Source organism: Rhipicephalus microplus, chromosome 3, assembly GCF_043290135.1.
Source record: "Rhipicephalus microplus isolate Deutch F79 chromosome 3, USDA_Rmic, whole genome shotgun sequence".
In the NCBI taxonomy this organism is placed as follows: domain Eukaryota; kingdom Metazoa; phylum Arthropoda; class Arachnida; order Ixodida; family Ixodidae; genus Rhipicephalus; species Rhipicephalus microplus.
The window spans coordinates 259,735,124-259,755,164 of record NC_134702.1 but is presented as its reverse complement, the minus strand read 5'-3'; the positions used below and the strand labels follow the sequence as shown (position 1 = coordinate 259,755,164).

General features: G+C 48.9%; 1 protein-coding gene across 2 annotated transcripts in view; it reads right to left on the bottom strand.

Annotated features, from left to right (window-relative positions):
- Positions 1-20,041, bottom strand: part of LOC119168498 (general transcription factor 3C polypeptide 3) — a 223,399-nt gene that overhangs the window by 34,330 nt on the left and 169,028 nt on the right. For both annotated transcript variants that reach the window (XM_037419903.2, XM_037419907.2), the window contains exons 16-17: positions 4,318-4,422; positions 1,536-1,625 (exon numbers count right to left, since the gene is read on the bottom strand). In XM_037419903.2, coding sequence (XP_037275800.2) covers positions 1,536-1,625; positions 4,318-4,422 — 195 coding nt within the window. The remainder of the gene's footprint in view (positions 1-1,535; positions 1,626-4,317; positions 4,423-20,041) is intronic.

The following is a 20,041-nucleotide window of genomic DNA, read 5'->3' as shown; positions in this document are numbered from 1 at the left end:
CAACTACAGTGTAGACCACATATAACGTCACCGCTTATACTACAGAACCGCTTACAATGCGGTCTTTTTTTACTCTCATTTACCCTCCCAATGAACTCCATGTATACGCATACCGCTTATTGTGCAGTCCCCCAAGATGAAACACCAGTTATAATACGGTTACTGGAAATTGTTTGTGACAAATGCGGTAGCGAGTGCACTTCTATAAGAAGACACACTGGGTGAGCTGCTGGGGAGCGAATGATGAGGTCCTTACGGAGGAGGAGGGGACACGGAGTGAACGAACGAAGGGCGGAGGGAAGAAAAAGAAGAAAATGGAAAGAAGACAGTGGCACAATCCTTCCTTCCTCCGTGCAGTGGGACACTGGGCGGGCTCACCAAGTAAGAGAGGAGGACGGTTGTCTTGGTAATGGATAAGCCTTTGCACCGGCGCCACCACGGCTACAGTGTACTACGTTGCTAGCGTGGCTTCAGCCGCCGCCGCTCAACGTGGCACGTGCGATCCTGTCCTTATCAACTGCATGCGCTTAACAGTTTCCTCTCGGGAAAGACGACGAGCTTGCAACAAATATTGCATTTGCTTCTTCGTCCGTAAATTGAAAAAATTTTACGGTTTTACGACGCAAGCTTTCACTTTTGCTGCCAGTGCGCTGCCGTATGCAAGATAGCTTGGCGAGTTGTCGTCGTTGCTGATCTGCCGGCCGGGAACGCGAACTTCGCATCATGCACGCTGTTCTTGGTTCCCTCATACCGTGATTTTTTTGATGCTAAACTTTCATGTTTTGGAGAAACTTTCCACAACATACCAAACGGCAAACTAGGCCTATTCAGCATTGGTGGCGCTGCGATCAGTAGCGGTTGCGTGAATCTAAGTTGCAGTTTGGTACCGAATTGACAAAACTTTTTGCGGTGAACGCACTTGACGGGAAGGGATGCATATCGTTAATGAAAAAGAGAGCGGCATGTGTAGCGCTCAAACAGTGATTCATGATTCGATTGCGATGTCTTAAATTGGGTGCGCACCCGTGAAGTTGAATGGTTGGCGTGTTTCAACGCGTCAAATTTTGGACGTGATTCGACATAGTTACCGTGGTGCGCAATTTCCGCAATGGTGCTTTCACTTAGACCTCCCCCTTTTTCGCGTTCATTTCATTGGCAACTCGTGTCTTTGATGTTACATTCCTTTAACATTCAGAAATCTAAATGTTAGCAAGCCCGCATCGCATGTTCGGATTCTTGGACATGCGAAGCTGCATGGTCAACACGCTTTGCGCGAGTGCAGCTCTTGAAAAAGGTTGGTTTGGTTATAGTGCGGTACCGCTTATAGTGCAATACTGCCTATAGTGCGGATATTCGCGACTCCCGCAACTTACGTTATAAGCGGTCTATACTGTACTTCTAAATCATCTCCAATACTTTTCTTGGCATCATTGTTTATTAGTTCCCATTAAAATTGTGTCTAACAAAGAAAATGAACCTCTACATTTACACTTCTTTTCTGCAATGACGTAGTGCATTTTTTTTATTGTGCTCACCTTTGGCACCAGTGAGCGAGCCATAGAGAAAGTGTGCTCCTCCTGTCTCGGGTCTTGGTAGTGGGCTTGAAAGCACAGGAAGTCTAGCTCCTGGAAAGCATCCACCGTTGCCGAAACATTACACAACCTGCGCAGCCCTCTAGACTCCAGCACCCAAGCACCTTACAACACTTTTTCAAGTAATCATGAAATAGCCTCACATTCAAATATGATTGCCCAAAAAAGTTTTATAATCTGCCAAGTCAAGCAGAGAAATTTTTTGTGCCTTTTCTACACGTTTTGGTTCCAATGAGCACACACGAGGAGCCGGGGGGGGAGGTACGAAATGAGGGGGAGAGATGCTTGCTACCTTGAGCACTTCCTCTTCTATCTTTTCTTTGAACATGTGTATGCTCTCTATTGATATGATTGGAAGCACACTAGAGCCATTATCATGGGCAGTGTAGTAGCACGAGAAAGAGATGTAGGGAAAAGCAGCGAGGTTAACCAAGCACGTGCTACCCTGCAATGGGGGAGAAGAATGAAAGAGCGTGGGGAAGAGTGGCACGAGGATGCTAAAATCAGTCAATGAGCATTCCCCCTTCACTCATATACCAGGTGATCTCCTTTATGAAGTAATTTGTCAAGAGAATATGGTTAATATTCTCATAAAAGCCTTAACTACCAATCAGAAGCGTTTTCTGATCATATGTGATGCACGGCCCCTTCAGTAACATAGATACGAACAAAATAAAACTAGCCCTTGATAAATCCCCCTTTTTATTTGTTTGTAGCAAATGTTTTTTCCGACAGACTTTACGGCTTCAGTTGGTACATAAAAGTTTATTCATTGGCTGCCTGCTCATAAAAATATTGTGTGCTTCATGATGTTGGTGGGCCAAAAAGAGTGTTCCAAGCTCACTGCCATGGCTACAAGTAATGCTGGTGAATATGCCAAATGAAGTGAACAAGACTCTCGCCATAACTAAATGGGTGAGCATCAGCCCTCAAAATTCAGTCCCTACTCAAGGCTATGGTCATCCACTTTATTTTTTATTTTTTTACATCATAAGGACTAGGCTACACTTCACTCTTTCATTACTGTGCCTATTCAAATTGATCACCAGTGATCGTAGCTTTGGTTCGTCGATTTTGGCATATTAAATTTGTTTCTCGTGGACCCAGCACTTTCTAGTAGTTAATCCAGCCACTCAATTTTCAGAATCAGTTTGAATTTGCCCGATTTGGCAACACAGTGATATTTCAAAAATGTTTGCATGAACCAATGTGCATGTATTGTAGGAAAAATGCACCAGGCTGGTGAACTTGACAAAAATGAGTGCCCCTCGTGATTATGCGACAGTAGCATCATAATCGAAAGAACCTTTGCAAGCCCAATTTCGAATAATAGAGTCAGCTTTGCAATTTAACAGTGTTGAGCAGTAATAATTGCCGGAAATTTATGCAAGCTATTCAGTACAGAGCTGTTGCTGAGAGTTAGATAAAATTTATTTCACAAAGAAATATTTCCAAAGATCTGTTGCATGTTAAAAGTATCAAGTTGGTTTTACCAGCCAGTTTCCAGCAGCTTTTGTTTCGCTTGTATCATTATATCAGACACAGGACTGCATCTAGTGTCGCTAGTCGCTCCTATGGTGTCATCTTCAGGCACACATGGGCCACACCAGAACTGCAAAACACACGCACTGCTCGAAACTGTCTTGCGACCCCACCTGAACTGAGTGAGGACGAGCTTAAAGTCCACGGACGAGAGAACGACAATGTTCAGGGTCAGCCTGAGACATCTGCAGCTGTTCATGTTTTTTTTTTTAAACCTCAAGTTGTCTTCTCCACGGCAAGTGCGTAGCTACTGACCTTTGAGCACAATCTTTTAGCTAGTCTGATTACGTGCAAGGTCCACACTTCACTAAAGCGCGGTGCGCTGGTGCCAGATGCAGAGCTTCTCCCAAAACCAACTAGGAGGCCACTGGAGCACATCTTGGTCCTGACTACGGAGAGCCCGAAATGTTTTAGAACTTCATGCTATAGCGTTCTTCTTTTTAATACGAGGGGCAAAATCCTAAGAAATATGCTTGCATGCATATACAGGAACGCCAACCTAAGCTGAGTGAGGTGGCTCATGGAAAAAGGTTACGCTACACAAGATAGCGAAGTTCATTGTACATCTTGTTTACAGAGGTATTATTCACATCACAGGTATCCATATATATATTTGAACACCTGGAGGCTTTAATCGCAAAAAAAAACAAAATTTTACTGAGAAAAGTGTTCAAATTCGTTTGTGTCTCAAGAAAAACCAAATAATGCTTCACAGCATGGCGCGAGCTACGAAGCAGCACCTCAATTACGATTTTCTTAGTCTATTAGAATAAAAACATTTCCTACAACATTTATTATTTTTTATACTGTTCCTGGTTCATTTATTTCAAAATGTATATTCTAAATTTTCTTTCTTTTGAATATTTTTGCATTTATAGTACTTTTATTGCACTGTTTACCAGCTAGCTCTCATAAATTATACATTATGCACATTTTTTCTTATTCTAAATTATTTTAGGTGCTCTACAAGTTATATTTTTTGGAAAGACCATCCCATTTCACGAAATTTGGTATGCTGCAATGTGTTATGGAGTAATTTTCAAACTGGCAAAAACAATATTCCCGAGCCATACGAAAAATGGCCATTTTCGCGCGGTAACTAAAGAGTTAAGGACTACAGATGCACTCCTTGGCTTCAGTGGATAGCACAGTTTGCTCAACATTAGAGTGGTACCACCCTCACCTTGGTCATGTGTGGCTCTCGATTAAGCAAGGGTGACACGAGTGCCTCAGTTGTCACCTGCTGCAGGTCCTCCATGTGCCCCAAACGGTGAAGCTCCTGGCACAGCTGTAGCAGTTAGTTGGATTATTCAACATGAATACACAGTAAACACAAAGGCACACAGGGCTGCCTTTGGGAAGGAAAGAAAGATAAAAGGAAAGAGCACAGATCAAAACACAAACGATAAATGCGAGGCCAAATTTGTTTTGCTAAAACCCCCAATGACCCTCACCAGCACATTCTTTCGGGAGACGGCAAAATCATCAAGAGTCACGCACTCAAGTCCAATTTGTCGGGACACCTTGATGAGCAATGCTTGCTGTGTAATAAATGCGGAACCCTCTTGTTCTAGAGTCTTGCAGGAACCACACGGCGTACATAAAGGACTGTCCACAAGTTTCTTTACGTGCGATCCAAACATGATGCAAACAATTATGAGCATTAGTAAAACTGGTTGTTGGGCTAGTTAATGCATGCTGCAAGAAAATTATACCTTCGGCGAAGAATAGGCAAAAGGAAAGAGCATCAACTCACAATTAACTTTATTGATAGAAAACCACTGCAATACATCCTGCATGCCACACATGCACAATAACACACCATACACCATATTGCAAATGTTTTGGAAGAATAAAGTTATTAGTTGACGCCCTTTCCTATTGCCTATTCTTCCTCGGAGGTTTGCGGCGTACAATAGTATTGTAATTATGAGCACGTTTGAATCCATAAAAAATGGGTTGTGTGTTTCAGACAACATTGCCTACTTCAAAGCTAAAACTGATTTCCTCAGCGCACATGCTTCCTGCCCCTCCTCCCTCAATCCAAACAAAGGAGAGGGCAACTGTGGATGCGGGGACAGTGTGAACTGCGAGAGGTAAACGTATTTCCTCAGTAAAATGACAGAAAAGAAAAGCGAGCAAGGATGGTAAGTTACAAATTTACAAAATGTCTAAGCTTTCATTGGTTTTCGTTGGTATGCTGCATGGATTCAAGAGCCTCCTTGAAACATTTATAGTACCTGCTGGATGTAGTGTGTTGAACTTGTGAAGGTAAAATATTTTCTGTTTCGTGGGAACTAGAACTTTGAGTGAAGTATGCAAATTTGTGTTGGTGAGCTACTGCATGAAAGTGCTGTGCCACTGCTTTCAGTAATTTCTTTAATGCACCATGTAGACAATTGTGTACAGCACTTGCATTCCTTATTTGTATCGACTGGGAAAAGTAAAATGAATTGAGCTTTGAAGAACCTCGTCACAGAACTGCATATTGTCACGGGGTCGTGACGTGGGCAAAGACAGGAAACTTCGTGTTGGGATTTAACTGTTTATTTGGGCGAACCTGTGCCCGGTAAAGGGAAAGTCTAATTACAGCAGCAGTCTTGCACAGATGGCAGTCTCGGACTGATAGCGGCGAACGCAGCGTCGGCCTTCGATCAACAACTGACAAGCGGCGAAGCGCGTCGGCATTTATACCCTTGCCGTCGAATGTTCTAGCGTTATCGCTGGCGGTGGCGTAGGTTCCAGAACAATCTGTACCGTTCGCACAGTGGGCGTGACCTTATCGAAATGATCTACTACAGTCCGGAACCTTCTAGAAATCTGCAGGCGCGGTTTGGGCCGAGAATCGTGTGGTGTTTCGGAACGATAACAAAAACTTGTGAAATGGAACATGGCATTGCCCCCCTCTGAAAAAAGGCATCGTCTCGATGCTTTAACTAAAGATGAAGGTACAATAATAATGCAAGAAAGTACAATGAATAAATTACAATACAACAATAATACAAAAAACACTGTTTCAGTTTGTTAACATGCATGAAACGGCTTGAGGCGCGCGACATGGACGACTTCAGGTCGCGATCAGCGTCGTTGAGAGTTTGTGATGCCGTCGGGGACAACCTCGTAATCAAGTGGGCCGAGACGTCGAACCACCTTGTACGGTCCGAAGTACCGTCGCAGAAGCTTTTCACTTAGTCCACGTCGGCGTATCGGCGTCCACACCCAAACACGTTCACCGGGCTGGTATTCCACGAAGCGTCGTCGAAGGTTGTAACGGTGGCTGTCGGTCGTCTGTTGATTCTTGATACGGAGACGCGCAAGTTGTCGGGCTTCTTCGGCGCGTTGAAGGTACTCGCTCACATCGAGGTTTTCTTCGTCGGTGACGTTGGGTAACATGGCATCGAGCGTCGTTGCCGGGCTCCTTCCGTAGACCAATTTGTATGGAGATATCTGCGTCGTCTCCTGCACCGCCGTGTTGTATGCGAAGGTCACATACGGAAGAATGGCGTCCCACGTCTTGTGTTCGACATCGACGTACATTGACAGCATGTCGGCGATCGTCTTGTTAAGCCGCTCGGTGAGGCCGTTGGTCTGTGGGTGGTACGCTGTCGTCCGGCGGTGGTTTGTTTGGCTGTATGCCAAGATCGCTTAAGTTAAGTCGGCAGTGAATGCCGTTCCTCTGTCGGTGATAAGGACCTCCGGGGCGCCGTGACGTAGGACGATATTTTCGACGAAGAACTTAGCTACCTCGGATGCACTGCCTTTTGGCAGGGCTTTTGTCTCGGCGTAGCGGGTGAGGTAGTCGGTAGCTACCACGATCCACGTGTTTCCGAAAGCCGACGTCGGGAACGGCCCCAGTAGGTCCATACCAATCTGCTGGAAAGGTCGGCAAGGTGGATCAATTGGCTGCAGAAGTCCCGCTGGCCTTGTCGGCGGTGTCTTGCGTCGCTGACAGTCCCGGCATGTCCTCACATAACGAGTGACGTCGGTGGTAAGACGTGGCCAGTAGTATCTTTCTTGTATCCTCGCGAGCGTGCGGGAAACACCAAGGTGCCCTGCCGTCGGATCGTTGTGCAGGGCCTGCAGGAGTTCTGGTCGCAGAGCTGAAGGCACCACAAGGAGGTACTTAGCTCGAAGCGGTGAAAAGTTTTTCTTTTGTAGAAGACCGTTTCGTAGAAAGAACGACGCAAGTGCGCGCTTGAATACCTTCGGGACTTCGGCGGTCCTGCCTTCGAGGTATTCTATTAGGGCTTTAAGTTCCGGGTCGGCCCGCTGTCGTTCAGCGAAGTCGTCGGTAGTTATCGTTCCCAAGAAGTAGTCATCATCCGAGTCGTCGGGTGGCGGTTGGTCGACAGGCGCACGAGAGAGACAGTCAGCGTCAGAGTGTTTTTTGCCGGACTTGTAAATGACAGTAATGTCATATTCTTGAAGTCTCAGGCTCCATCGTGCGAGGCGACCTGAAGGGTCCTTCAAGGTGGCTAGCCAACACAAGGCGTGGTGGTCGCTCACAACTTTGAAGGGCCTGCCGTAGAGGTAGGGGCGAAATTTCGACGTAGCCCAGATGATGGCGAGGCACTCCTTTTCTGTTGTGGAATAATTTGCTTCTGCTTTGGATAGCGATCGGCTGGCGTAACTAATAACCCTTTCAAGTCCGTCAGCCCTCTGCACAAGAACGGCGCCAAGATTTACGCTGCTTGCGTCAGTATGTATTTCTGTCTCGGCGAATTCGTCGAAATGGGCAAGTAACGGAGGCGTCTGGAGGCGATGTTTAAGCTCCTGGAAAGCGTGTTCCTGTGGCGTTTCCCACTTGAACTCCGAGTCGGCCTTGGTAAGGTTAGTGAGAGGTTCGGCGACGCGGGCGAAGTTTTTCACGAACCGCCTATAATAGGCGCACAGGCCCAGAAATCGGCGCACGGCCTTCTTGTCAGTGGGCGGCGAAAGTCGGCGATGGCGGCTGTTTTCCGTGGATCGGGACGAACTCCAGACTTGCTGATAACGTGCCCCAGAAACAAGAGCTCCTCATACGCAAATCTGCACTTTTCTGGCTTTAGTGTGAGTCCGGACGTCTTGATGGCTTGAAGTACAGCTTCAATGCGCCGAAGATGCTCGTCGAAACTCGAGGAAAACACGACGACGTCGTCCAAGTACACAAGGCAAGTCTGCCACTTCAATCCTACGAGTACTGTATCCATAACGCGTTGAAAAGTTGCAGGCGCTGAGCAAAGGCCGAAGGGCATCACCTTAAACTCGAAGAGGCCGTCCGGTGTTATAAACGCCGTCTTCTCTCGGTCTCTTTCGTCGACTTCGATTTGCCAATAGCCAGTCTTGAGGTCCATTGACGAGAAGTACTTGGCGTTATGGAGCCGATCAAGTGCGTCGTCTATTCGTGGGAGAGGATACACGTCTTTTCTTGTGATTTTGTTCAGGCGGCGATAATCGACGCAGAAACGTAGGGTCCCATCCTTTTTCTTCACTAACACCACGGGGGATGTCCACGGACTCTTGGACGGCTGGATAATGTCATCTCGCAGCATTTCATACTTGTCTCTTCATTGCCTCACGTTCTCGCGTCGAAACCCTGTACGGACTCTGACGGAGTGGTCTGGCATTTTCTTCGGTTATGATTCGATGTTTCGTGATTGGGGTCTGCCGAATTTTCGATGACGACGAAAAGCAATCTTCGTATTGCAGGAGCAGGGCCTTGAGCTGTTCTTGCTTATTGTTCGGAAGTCTGGGATTGACGTCGAAAGCTATGGGAGGGGCTTGGTTCCTCTGAGCAGGTTCCGCAGAATCGGCGAGGGCGAAAGCACTGGTGGCTTCGACAATTTCTTCGATGTATGCGACCGTTGTTCCTTTGTTCACATGTTTGTACTCATTGCTGAAATTCGTGAGCATAACCGTTGCTTTGCCTCCCCGCAGCTCTGCAATTCCTCTTGCGACGCAAATATTTCGGGTGACCAACAGATGCTGATTGCCTTCAACGACGCCTTCCAAGTCAGGTGATTTAGGAGCGCCGACTGAAATAATGACGCTTGAGCGAGGCGGAATGGTGACTTGTTCTTCCAGCACATTCAAGGCATGGTGTCCTGACGGCGTGCGCGGCGGTAGTGCTTCTTCTGTGGATAACGTTATCGACCTTGTTTTTAGGTTGATGACAGCACTATGGAGGCATAAGAAGTCCATGCCAAGGATGACATCTCTCGAGCAACGCTGTAGGACTACGAAGTCTGTAGGATAAATACGGCCGTTAATGGTGACTCTCGCTGTGCAGATTCCTGCAGGCGTTACGAGATGACCTCCGGCTGTGCGAATTTCAGGGCCTTTCCAAGCTGTCCTAACTTTCTTTAACTTCGCGGCGAACGACCCACTGATGACAGAATAGTCGGCTCCAGTATCGACGAGAGCAGTCACACTGTGGCCGTCGATAAGAACGTCGAGGTCGCTAGTTCGCCGTCTCGCATTACAGTTAGGGCGTGGCGTCGGGTCACGGCTGCGTCGGCTTGTTCCGCTGCTTCCATGTTGCGTCGTCCGGCCACCTTCGGTAAGTGAGCTTTTGCCTTCAGGGCTTTGCCTGGTTGGTGTTGTGTTCAAAAAGCTCCGTCGCGTCGTCGTCGTCGTCGGAGGATCTTCGGTAGTTCGTCGCACAGCAACCGCACCTCCATCGGTTGCTGCCCTTAGTTTCCCGGATAGGGGCTAGGAGACCGGCCCCGCGTTGGGCCAGAGTACTGCCGGGGGTGTGGTGACATGCGGCGGCTGGGCGACGGCGAACGGGAAAGACTTCGTGGTGTCCATTGAGTTCCTGCCAGGTAGTCGGCAATGTCACGTGGCCGATCTCCTGGCTGCGGACGCGGTGCATTGACGGCGAAGCCACGCAGTCCCATCTGTCGGTACTGGCAACGGCGGTATGTGTGCCCGGCCTCGCCGCAGTGGTAGCAGAGCGGGCGGTTGTCAGGTGTACGCAAAACGTCCGTTTTCCTCGGTGCACTGCGCTGGCCCGCTGGGGAACGGTAGGACGTCGGTTGGGGTGGTGGTGGCGTCTGGCGATGGAAGTGTGACGCGTTTCGGCGTGGACGGCGAGGAGCGTTGTGGCGCACTGCAGCGGCGTAGCTCATAGTTTCTGGCTCGGGCGGCGGTGTTTCGGGAATTCGAAGCGATTGCCGGACTTTTTCTCGCACAATGTCGGCGATCGAATCCACTTGAGGCTGCGCCGAAGGCAACAGTTTGCGCAGCTCTTCCCGCACGATCGCTCGGATCGTTTCACGCAGGTCGTCGGAGTCACTGGCTTGAGCAGCAGCGCATTCTGGAGTCAGGCGACGATTATACTGTCTGGTGCGCATGTCCAGCGTTTTTTCGATGGTGGTCGCCTCGGATACAAATTCTTGGACGGTGTTCGGTGGATTCCTCATTAGTCCCGCGAAGAGCTCCTGTTTGACCCCTCGCATGAGGAAACGAACTTTCTTTTCCTCAGGCATGTCTGGGTCAGCGTGACGGAATACGTGACGGCCTTCGATCAACAACTGACAAGCGGCGAAGCGCGTCGGCATTTATACCCTTGCCGTCGAATGTTCTAGCGTTATCGCTGGCGGTGGCGTAGGTTCCAGAACAATCTGTACCGTTCGCACAGTGGGCGTGATCTTATCGAAATGATCTACTACAGTCCGGAACCTTCTAGAAATCTGCAGGCGCGGTTTGGGCCGAGAATCGTGTGGTGTTTCGGAACGATAACAAAAACTTGTGAAATGAAACGTGGCAATATGATCACTAGGCTGAAGGCGAGTTGCATGACGTCAAAAGCGAAATTTTCATTGTTCACCAGTAACATGACTGAAAATGAATCAGCACTATATTTCTTACTTGAGGTTTCATTCAATTTATGTGAAAACAGAGCATAAAGGGCTTCTATATAAATAGATATTTATTTACAAATTAGGAATGGTTACTATACTACACGCAAATCAACGCATTATGACTTTAGTTTTATTGCAATACAGTACGGAATGCCTTGAAATAACATTGCATCCATTTCACGCATGTGCAGACAATTCTTCACAGGCGACGTTTTAAAGGGTTAACAGGTTGTCCCATTTCGCCTAAAGAGACACTGAAGAGGTTTTGAATTTGTGAATTTATTGCGAATTCGGCATCCACGACCTTTTACAACATGTCTACAGAGCTTTTTTTCACGAGGTTGGATTAAACAACGGCGCTACGAGTGAGCAAACTTTGACCAAAGGAACACCTCCCCAGCAGACGCACGCGCAGGAGCGGAGCACGGGAGAGATAGACACGTAGGGAGGTGACGTCACCGTGAGGGTCCTGCGTCGCCAGTCATCTCAGCATGTTCATTTCACAGTTGTGCCTTATTTCTGCTGCGATCTGCTGCCTGGCGAAGCATCAGTTTTGCCAGTTCGTAGAGATTTAATTATTTATTTACAATACTGTTAGTCCTCGCGGGCTGTTGCCGGGGTGGGAAAGCAACCTATACAGTGCTATGTAATAATCTGTTCCAAATATCGCTCAAAAACTTCAGCTGACTCACAAGCAACAAATACACTGGAATCAAGATTGTACCAGTCAACGATCTCATAATTTGTGTTACGTGGATCAATCCTTGGGTGCTCACAAACAAGCTAGTGAAATTACAGCACATTCGGTCAAGAACACAATTTATAATGTAGAGAAGCCGCCGAACACTGAAATGGGTCGAACTCTCAAGTGCTCTCTAGTGGGTCTACCCAAAAAGGACGCCGCTAGCGCTGAGAGTCCGTGCTTGGCCGTTACTGTCGCCATTGTGGATACTCGCTGTGTGCCTGCTAATAAACGCCATAACAAATTGGTGGAGAGTGCTACGATCCCCTTCGATGCCCTTGGAACTGCGCTCACATACCCTGCAATCACGCTGTGCCAGAGCTACGACGAGCTCCGCCGGCAGCGTTCGATGACCTGTCGCTCCACACCACGAGATGCAGGGCTTGCTGGCTTGGAGGCGAGATGTGATCAGGTGGCGCTGCTGGCAGACCTCAAGAGTTTCATACGTGAGAAAATTGCGCGCCAGTTCTCTCTCCTTCCCTTTGCCCACCCACCGGCTGTTCAACAATCGGCAACTACTATTCTTCCACCCATCCGCCGAGCGATTGAGCAGGAAATAGCGGAGGTCATGCCTGCGTACCAACCACAACAACTTCCGGCCCCTGCGCCCCAAGGTTACGCCGAAGTGGTCGCCAGGTTGCCTCCAGCCGTTCAAGCGCCTGCACCACTGACTTACACCGAAGCTGCCGCACGACCTCCGTCCTTTGCAGCGGGTATGCCGGCTGCGTATGTTGGCGCAACCCCTCAGCCTCATTTTTAGCCCACCATGCACCCTTTCAAGCCACCGTTCCGGGCTAGACCCACCCCAGCGAACCGATGGCGCACACCCAACAACCGTCCCATCTGCTTTGCCTGCGGTTACGCCGGTCACGTAGCCCGTTATTGCTCTCAAGTACAGCCGCCTCCCATTTCTTCTCCTGTTGCTGGCCACCTTAGCCATCCGTATAACAATGAACTGCCGTCTGTGCCAGTGTCTCGCCCAGGTACGTCTCCTCGAAGGTCGCCGTCACCACGACGTCGGTCCCTGTCCCCCATACGGCCAAGTTCGGCTGCTCATGAGCGGGAAAACTAGTCGTCGCAGTCCCAGAGGCAAGGACTGCGACACTATCGCATTGTGAAAGCCCTCAGAGCCACCCACCTAATGTCATTGACGTGCTTATGGACGGTGTTCATGCATTTGCTCTTATTGACACTGGAGCTGCCGTATCAGTTATGAACGAAAACCTTTGCCGCTTGCTTCAAAAAGTTACGACGCCAATTTCTGGGTCGTCTCTTCGTACCGCTAGTTCACATCGTATTCATCCTACAGCAGGCTGCACAGCTCGCGTTGTCGTTCAGAACGTTCTGTATGTCGCCCAATTCATCATCATTCCTGCATGCTCTCATGACGTCATCCTGAGATGGGTTTTTCTCTCGCGCAACGACGCCGTCATTCATTGTGCCGCCGCCGAAATTGAACTCTCGCCCTTCTCGCATTTGACGCCACAAGACGGTCCCTCGACACTGAGCAAGATCCTCGTGAAAGACGATACTATAGTGCCTCCAAGCTCGACGTTGGGTGTATCGGTCTACTGCACTGGTCTCTACGACACAATTGCACTCGTTTCGCCATCTGACCGTGCTTCCAGAAGGAAAGGATTGCTAGTGCCTTTCGCGACCGTGCAAATCACCCAGGGCAACGCCGCTATTTTGTGACCAACCCATCCCCGTACACTGTTACCTTGGTTCGAGGGGAATGTCTCGGCAGAGTGGAACCAGTCAACGACGCACAAGTCCTGGACGTACCCGAAGACTCGCGTTGTCCCGATTCGCGTACCATCAGTGCTGTTTCTACTTCTGATCCATCATCTCCTGATGTATTTGGCCCATACATTGATGACAACCTTACGTCAGCACAGCGTTCCCAGCTTCTGGACCTGCTGCAATAATACCGTTTTTCTTTCGATGTCGGGGGAAGTTCTCTCGGTCGCGCATCCACAGTTACGCATCGTATCGACACTGGGGCCCATCCACCATTACGGCAACGTCCATACCGCGTGTCGCCTGCTGAACGCCGGGAAATCAACGAGCAGGTTGACGATATGCTCCGGCGCGAAGTCATTCGGCCCTCGGACAGTCCATGGGCGTCTCCTGATGTTCTTGTTGCGAAGAAAGATGGTTGAGTGCGGTTCTGTGTGGACTACAGACGGCTCAATAAGATCACTCGCAAGGATGTCTAACCCCTGCCGCGCATCGATGACGCAATTGACAGCCTTCACCGAGCCCAATTTTTTTTCTTCTCTCGATCTGCGCTCGGGGTACTGGCAAGTACCCATGGCTGGTGACGCTCGACCGAAGACTGCCTTCATCATACCCGACGGCTTGTACGAATTCAACGTCATGCCGTTTGGTCTGAGTAATGCACCTGCGACATTTGAGCGCATGATGGACACCGTTCTGCGCAATTTGAAATGGCACACGTGCTTGTGTTACCTCGATGATGTTGTTGTCTTCGCTCCAGATTTCTCCACACATTTTCAACGTCTAAAAGACGTTTTGGCACGTGTGAGCAATGCCGGCTTGCAACTAAATCTGAAGAAGTGCCGCTTTGCAGCACGCCAACTCACCATCCTAGGGTACGCCGTGTCGAAGGATGGCATTCTTCCAGACCCAGCCAAGCTTCGGGCCGTGGCCGAATTCCCCAAACCTGCGTCCGTTTAAGAACTGCGTAGTTTCGTGGGCCTGTGCTCATACTTCATACGAAGCTTTGCCACGATTATATCACCCTTGACGAAGCTCCTTGGAGGCAACGAGCCACTTAATTCGTGGTCATCCGAGTGCGACGACGCATTTACAAAGCTCCGCCATTTGGTGACGTCTTCTCCCATCCTACGCCACTATGACCCTACGGCCCCAACAGAGGTGCACACGGACGCCAGCGGTGTAGGCCTCGGCGCTGTCCTGGCGCAGCGCAAGCCCGGATTCTCTGATTATGTCGTGGCATATGCAAGCCATACGCTCACGAAAGCCGAGACAAACTACACCGTCACCGAAAAAGAGTGCCTGGCGATCGTCTGGGCCCTTACAAAGTTTCGACCTTACTTGTATGGTCGCCCATTCGATGTCGTCGCCGACCATCATGCACTATGCTGGCTGTCATCATTGAAGGACCCCTCAGGCCGTCTCGCCCATTGGGCTCTTCGCTTACAAGACTACGACATCCGCGTGCTCTACCACAACGGACGCCAGCACGCTGACGCCGACGCCCTCTCGCGCTCCCCTCTGCCTGAAGCTGACGTGCTCTGCTCAGTGTCCTCGGTTGCTGCTTCTGCCATTGATGTTGACATCATCGCTACCGAACAGCGAAAGGATAATTGGATTGTCCCACTGATCGACCTGCTCTCTGATCCATCCGCAACGCCATCCACGCGTGCCTTGCGTCGTCAAGCTCACCATTTCGCCATTCGTGACGGCCTCCTACACCGACGCAATTACGACGCCGATGGCCGGCAGTGGCTACTCATGATACCCCGCAGCCTGCGGTCGGAGATATGTGAATCCTTCCATTCTGATCCGCAATGCGCGCACTCTGGGGTATTCAAAACCTACCATCGCATTCGACAACGCTACTTCTGGCGCGGGATGTACCGCTACGTCCAGCAGTTTGTTCCCTCCTGCCTCGCTTGTCAACGCCACAAACCGTCCGCACACATTTCACCAGCCGGTCTGCAACCGTTAACTTGCCCTGACCGTCCGTTTGGGCGCATAGGTATCGATTTTTATGAACCACTCCCTCTGACGTCCGCTGGCAACCGCTGGGCCATCGTCGCCGTAGATCATTTAACGGGATACGCCGAAACCGCCGCTCTCCCTGCGGCTACTGCGTGTGATGTTGCGTCCTTCCTACTGCATCAATTCATACTGCGCCACGGTCCACCCCAGGAGCTTCTCAGTGATCGAGGCCATGTCTTTTTGTCAGAAGTCGTCGACGCCATTCTCACTGAGTGCCATTCTGTCTGCTTACCACCCGCAGACGAATGGTCTGACCGAACGCTTTAACCGAACCCTCGGCGACATGCTTTCGATGTATGTTGCCACCAACCACACGAATTGGGATACTATACTGCCCTTCATCACCTATGCCTACAACACCGCCCCTCAGAGCACGACCGGTTTTTCACCTTTCTTCTTGCTGTACGGAAGGCACCCGTCACACACCATCGACACGATACTCCCATACACGCCGGATCCATCTGAGTGTGCACCTATTTCCGAGACAGCCAGGCTTGCTGAAGAGTGTCGCGAGCTGGCCAAGACATTTACGACGCATGAGCAAAAGCGGCAGAAGAGTATTCGTGATGGCTCCACCACTTCTGAACCCAAGTTTTTTCCTGGTTCCCTTGTATGGCTCTCAATCTCGACCTCTGTACCTGGCCTTTCTTCCAAACTACTCCCGAAATATGGAGGTCCCTACCGTGTGATCGAGCGCACATCTCCAGCCAACTATCTTATCGAGCCAATTGAACAATCTTCGGACATGCGTACGTCGCGGGCGCGACATAGTCAACGTGAAGCGCCTGAAGGCTTACTATGACCCGCTCGTAGTGACAGGCTGTCAGTTCGCCAGGCGGCTCCCTCTTCGACCCCGTGGTAATTCTAGAGAAGCCGCCGAACACTGAAATGGGTCGAACTCTCAAGTGCTCTCTAGTGGGTCTACCTAAAAAGAACGCCGCTCGCGTTGAGAGTCTGTGCTTGGCCGTTACTGTCGTCATTGTGGATACTCGCTGTGTGCCTGCTAATAAACGCCATAACAATCACAAGTATATTTATAGAGACGTGAATGGCCTGAGAGTCTAAAAACAGTGACGTCCTCACGAGCCGTGACGTAACAAACTGCTTATTTTGCAAGCGTTAGCGCTCTGGCCAACAATGTTGTTTCGTGGTCAGCTGTGCGTCCAGTGACGTTAAAGCAGCTTTCTTCAGTTTCGGCATTAAAAATTGAACGGTTACAGTCGCTGAAACTTGGGCATACAAGACGACGGCTCCACTTCATTTTTTCAAGGAAATATTATTTTACTGTCTCTTTTCCCAACATCTACAGGCACAATAGACACTACTTTTATATTTCACGGAAAACTACATTTCAGTGGGAAACCGTGTCATGGCCCCTTTAACCAGACTCCCTCGAACTCAAACTCACGAAATATCAGACTCAAGGCTCCTTATAAGTCTGAGCAAGTACAAGTAGATCCGCTCGTGAGTGATGATGATGATGATCTGTGTGTTTTAATTGCTTGCCCAAAGAGCGCCACGAAAAATGAAACTCATGAGTGAGTTAGCATACCTATGAATGAACGTATCACTTTCGGTGCTTATAACTATAACGTCATCTTAAAGGTACATGTTTACAAGTCTTGCACCTTTGATGAGAACAAGGTGTTACGGGGGTAGTAGAATGAGTGTCTACTTTTGTATGAATTAACATGTTCTTAAAGGGATGAACAACTGCCCAGGACATGAACTGAGATGACTGTACTGATGGAAAGAGTGTCCCTCATAGTGACTCAAACCAACCGTTTTTCTCGTGAGAAAGGATCAATGGATAGATGAACTTTATTGAATCCTTCAAAACCCGCTTTAGCATGTTGCGGGCTGTCCCAAGTCGGAACAGAAAGGCCAAGTGTCTCTGCTGAGTCGTGGGCCCGTTGGACTGCCCTTAACTATTGATGGCGTGATGACTTGCTCTAGTCATGAGAAATGGAGTTGTATTTTTATTTCTTGATTGAAAATCGTGAAAATAGCCTCTAGTGCTACCTGGTGGCACAAACTTCAATTTTTTCAACGTGTCTTGTCAAGTGGCCATAAACTAGTGTACGCGGTGAACAATTTTCCTGTTAGTATTACAATATTGTTTGCTTCTTCTTAGTAAAAGATATCACTCTATGAAAATTTAAATGTAGCCCTGCATTAGCAGTACGCATTAAAGTGGCGCTGCCTTCACATGACGTATTGATCCCATACTCAACAGCACGTTTTGAGTAACTTTTCTGCGTGCTCATGAAACAGTGCATGCAGTTTTCAGGTCACCAAGATTTTGGAGCGACGTGGTTTTTCTAGCCCAAAAATTTCTCTCAAAAATGACGTGTACTGCTAGACGGCAAGATTGCGCATATGCGCAGTGACGTTCTCGGTGCCAACTTGGCTCGTGTGTCGAGAGAGTAACGACGACGGGACAAGCCATCCTCAACACAGGCGCAACAACCTTGGGTGCAGGCGCACACAACGCGGTACAAATACAGAGAAGCTTGTAAAAGCCGCATGGTCTCATTGTACTGGCTTGTAATTTCCAAAAATAGTTGTGAAGCTCAGAATAAATGCGGTTAAGTGTAGTTACAGGAACTCCCGCGAAAGCAGAACGACAGCATGCACAAGTCGCCACAATGGCTACCGGCATCGCTATCAATTCACAGTGTTGCTGGATGAAAGGGTTCATCTGTATTCAGAGCCTTTGATATAAAAAATTGCGCTTATAAAATAAATATATGCTTTTGGGATCAACTACTGCAGCTACAAAGGCTACTAAGGATGAGCTTTCTGTCGCGCCGGAAAAAACTGGATAAAAAAGATCAGTTGTCAGTCCTGTCAAGATTCCTCTTGTGGCAATACACGACTTTTGGTACAGTCGAATCTCGTTAATTCAAGCTCGAAGGGGCCCGAAACTTTGTTTGAATGAAAAGAAGTTCGAATTAATGAAAGCTAAATAGACAGAGGGCTCTCCATGCAGTGGCGCATGTACATTGAGCCAACACACGAGGAGGAAGTTTCAGAATACTTACACTTATTCACAAATCACAGGAAATTCATTATTAATTGAAGTAATCGGTGATGCGCGTCTGCACACGTTTGCCTTGCAGCGAGTCAATCAATTTCGCACGCATCTTGCAAAGAATTTCTACTTCGGCTTCAGCATTCTCCTGGCAAGAGAAGTTGCGCACGAAAATGTCTAGTATCGGCACTCTCTAAAGACGACGACGACGACGATTGCGTAGTGGAGCTGCAGCATGGCCAGCACGTGACGATAAAGGAGGAACGTCTCCACGCAGAGAGGTGTGGCAGCTTGGGCTAGTTGGTATGACATGACGATAGTTATAGCACAAGAACAGAACAATGACACAGACAAGAAGGCCCTTCGTGTCCTTGTCTCTGTGTCTTCATTCTGTTCTCGCGCTATAACTATCGCCACGCGGAGAGAAGCAGATCTGCATTTGAGAGAAAACCAAAACTCCACGGCAGCTTTTATTCTTTTTTTGCTCTCTTTGCGCGCATCGTTGTAAGGAGAAGGGTTACGTGGCAGGGACGGGAAAGGGGGAAAAGTGGCACCGGCGCAAGAGAGACCCCCCCCCCTCATGGCGCAAAGCCGTGCTCCCGCAAGGGACAAGGGTTGCAAAAGATAGTGCCTTTTTTCTTTCCTTCAACCACATATTCATTCAACCCCGCGTTAGGTTTTTTTTTCCCTCTTTCTCTTGGCGGGCGGCGTTGGAAGGAGAAGGGTCTTTACGTGGCGGGGACGGAAAAAGGAGAATCGTGACACAAGCGCGTCGCAGATGGGCATTTGAGAGAGAGCAAACATTCCACCGCAGCCTTTTCTTTCCTTTTTCTTTCTTTCGCGCGCAGCGTTGAGGTGTCGCAGGTGCTGCCGGGGGATTGGGCGGGATGCTGAGAGCATTTTCAGAGCGCGGTATGTTCGAACTAAACGCCGCTAGTGCTTGCGCGTTCGAATTACAGGGCGTTTTCGCCCACTGGAATACACATAGCTTTAACGGGAGCTCATCGTGAGTTCAAATTAGCTGAAAGTCGAATTAAGCATGTTCGAATTGATGAGATTCGACTGTAGTTCGGTAAATTTTTTTTAAGGTGGTCATTGCTTGTCAGTACATGATAATACTTACGAAGCATATTATTTATGCTTGGGAAAGCACTTAAAAGAGCACTGACATCAAATCTACTCATGTCAAGATTTTTGCATAGACGAGTAGTTATTGACTGCCTAGTAGCGATTCGCGAATCGAGACGCATCTGAAGGATGAATAAATATTTGTTTTATTGATTTATATCATCAGTATCTAGCACGACTCAAAACGTCTGGTAAGCCCGCCAAGTTTAGCGCTGGCAGCGCTTTCTTGCGGTCACCTCCAGATTGTGCCCCAGCTGACCACTACTCAAGTACAGAAAGGAGTGCCCCGATACTCAGCTGCTTCGCTAACATTTCGTCTGCTAGGCACATGGGTTCCATATAGCCTTGTCACCTGCTTTGCTGTCGTCGCCATAAAAAATGTCTGCTA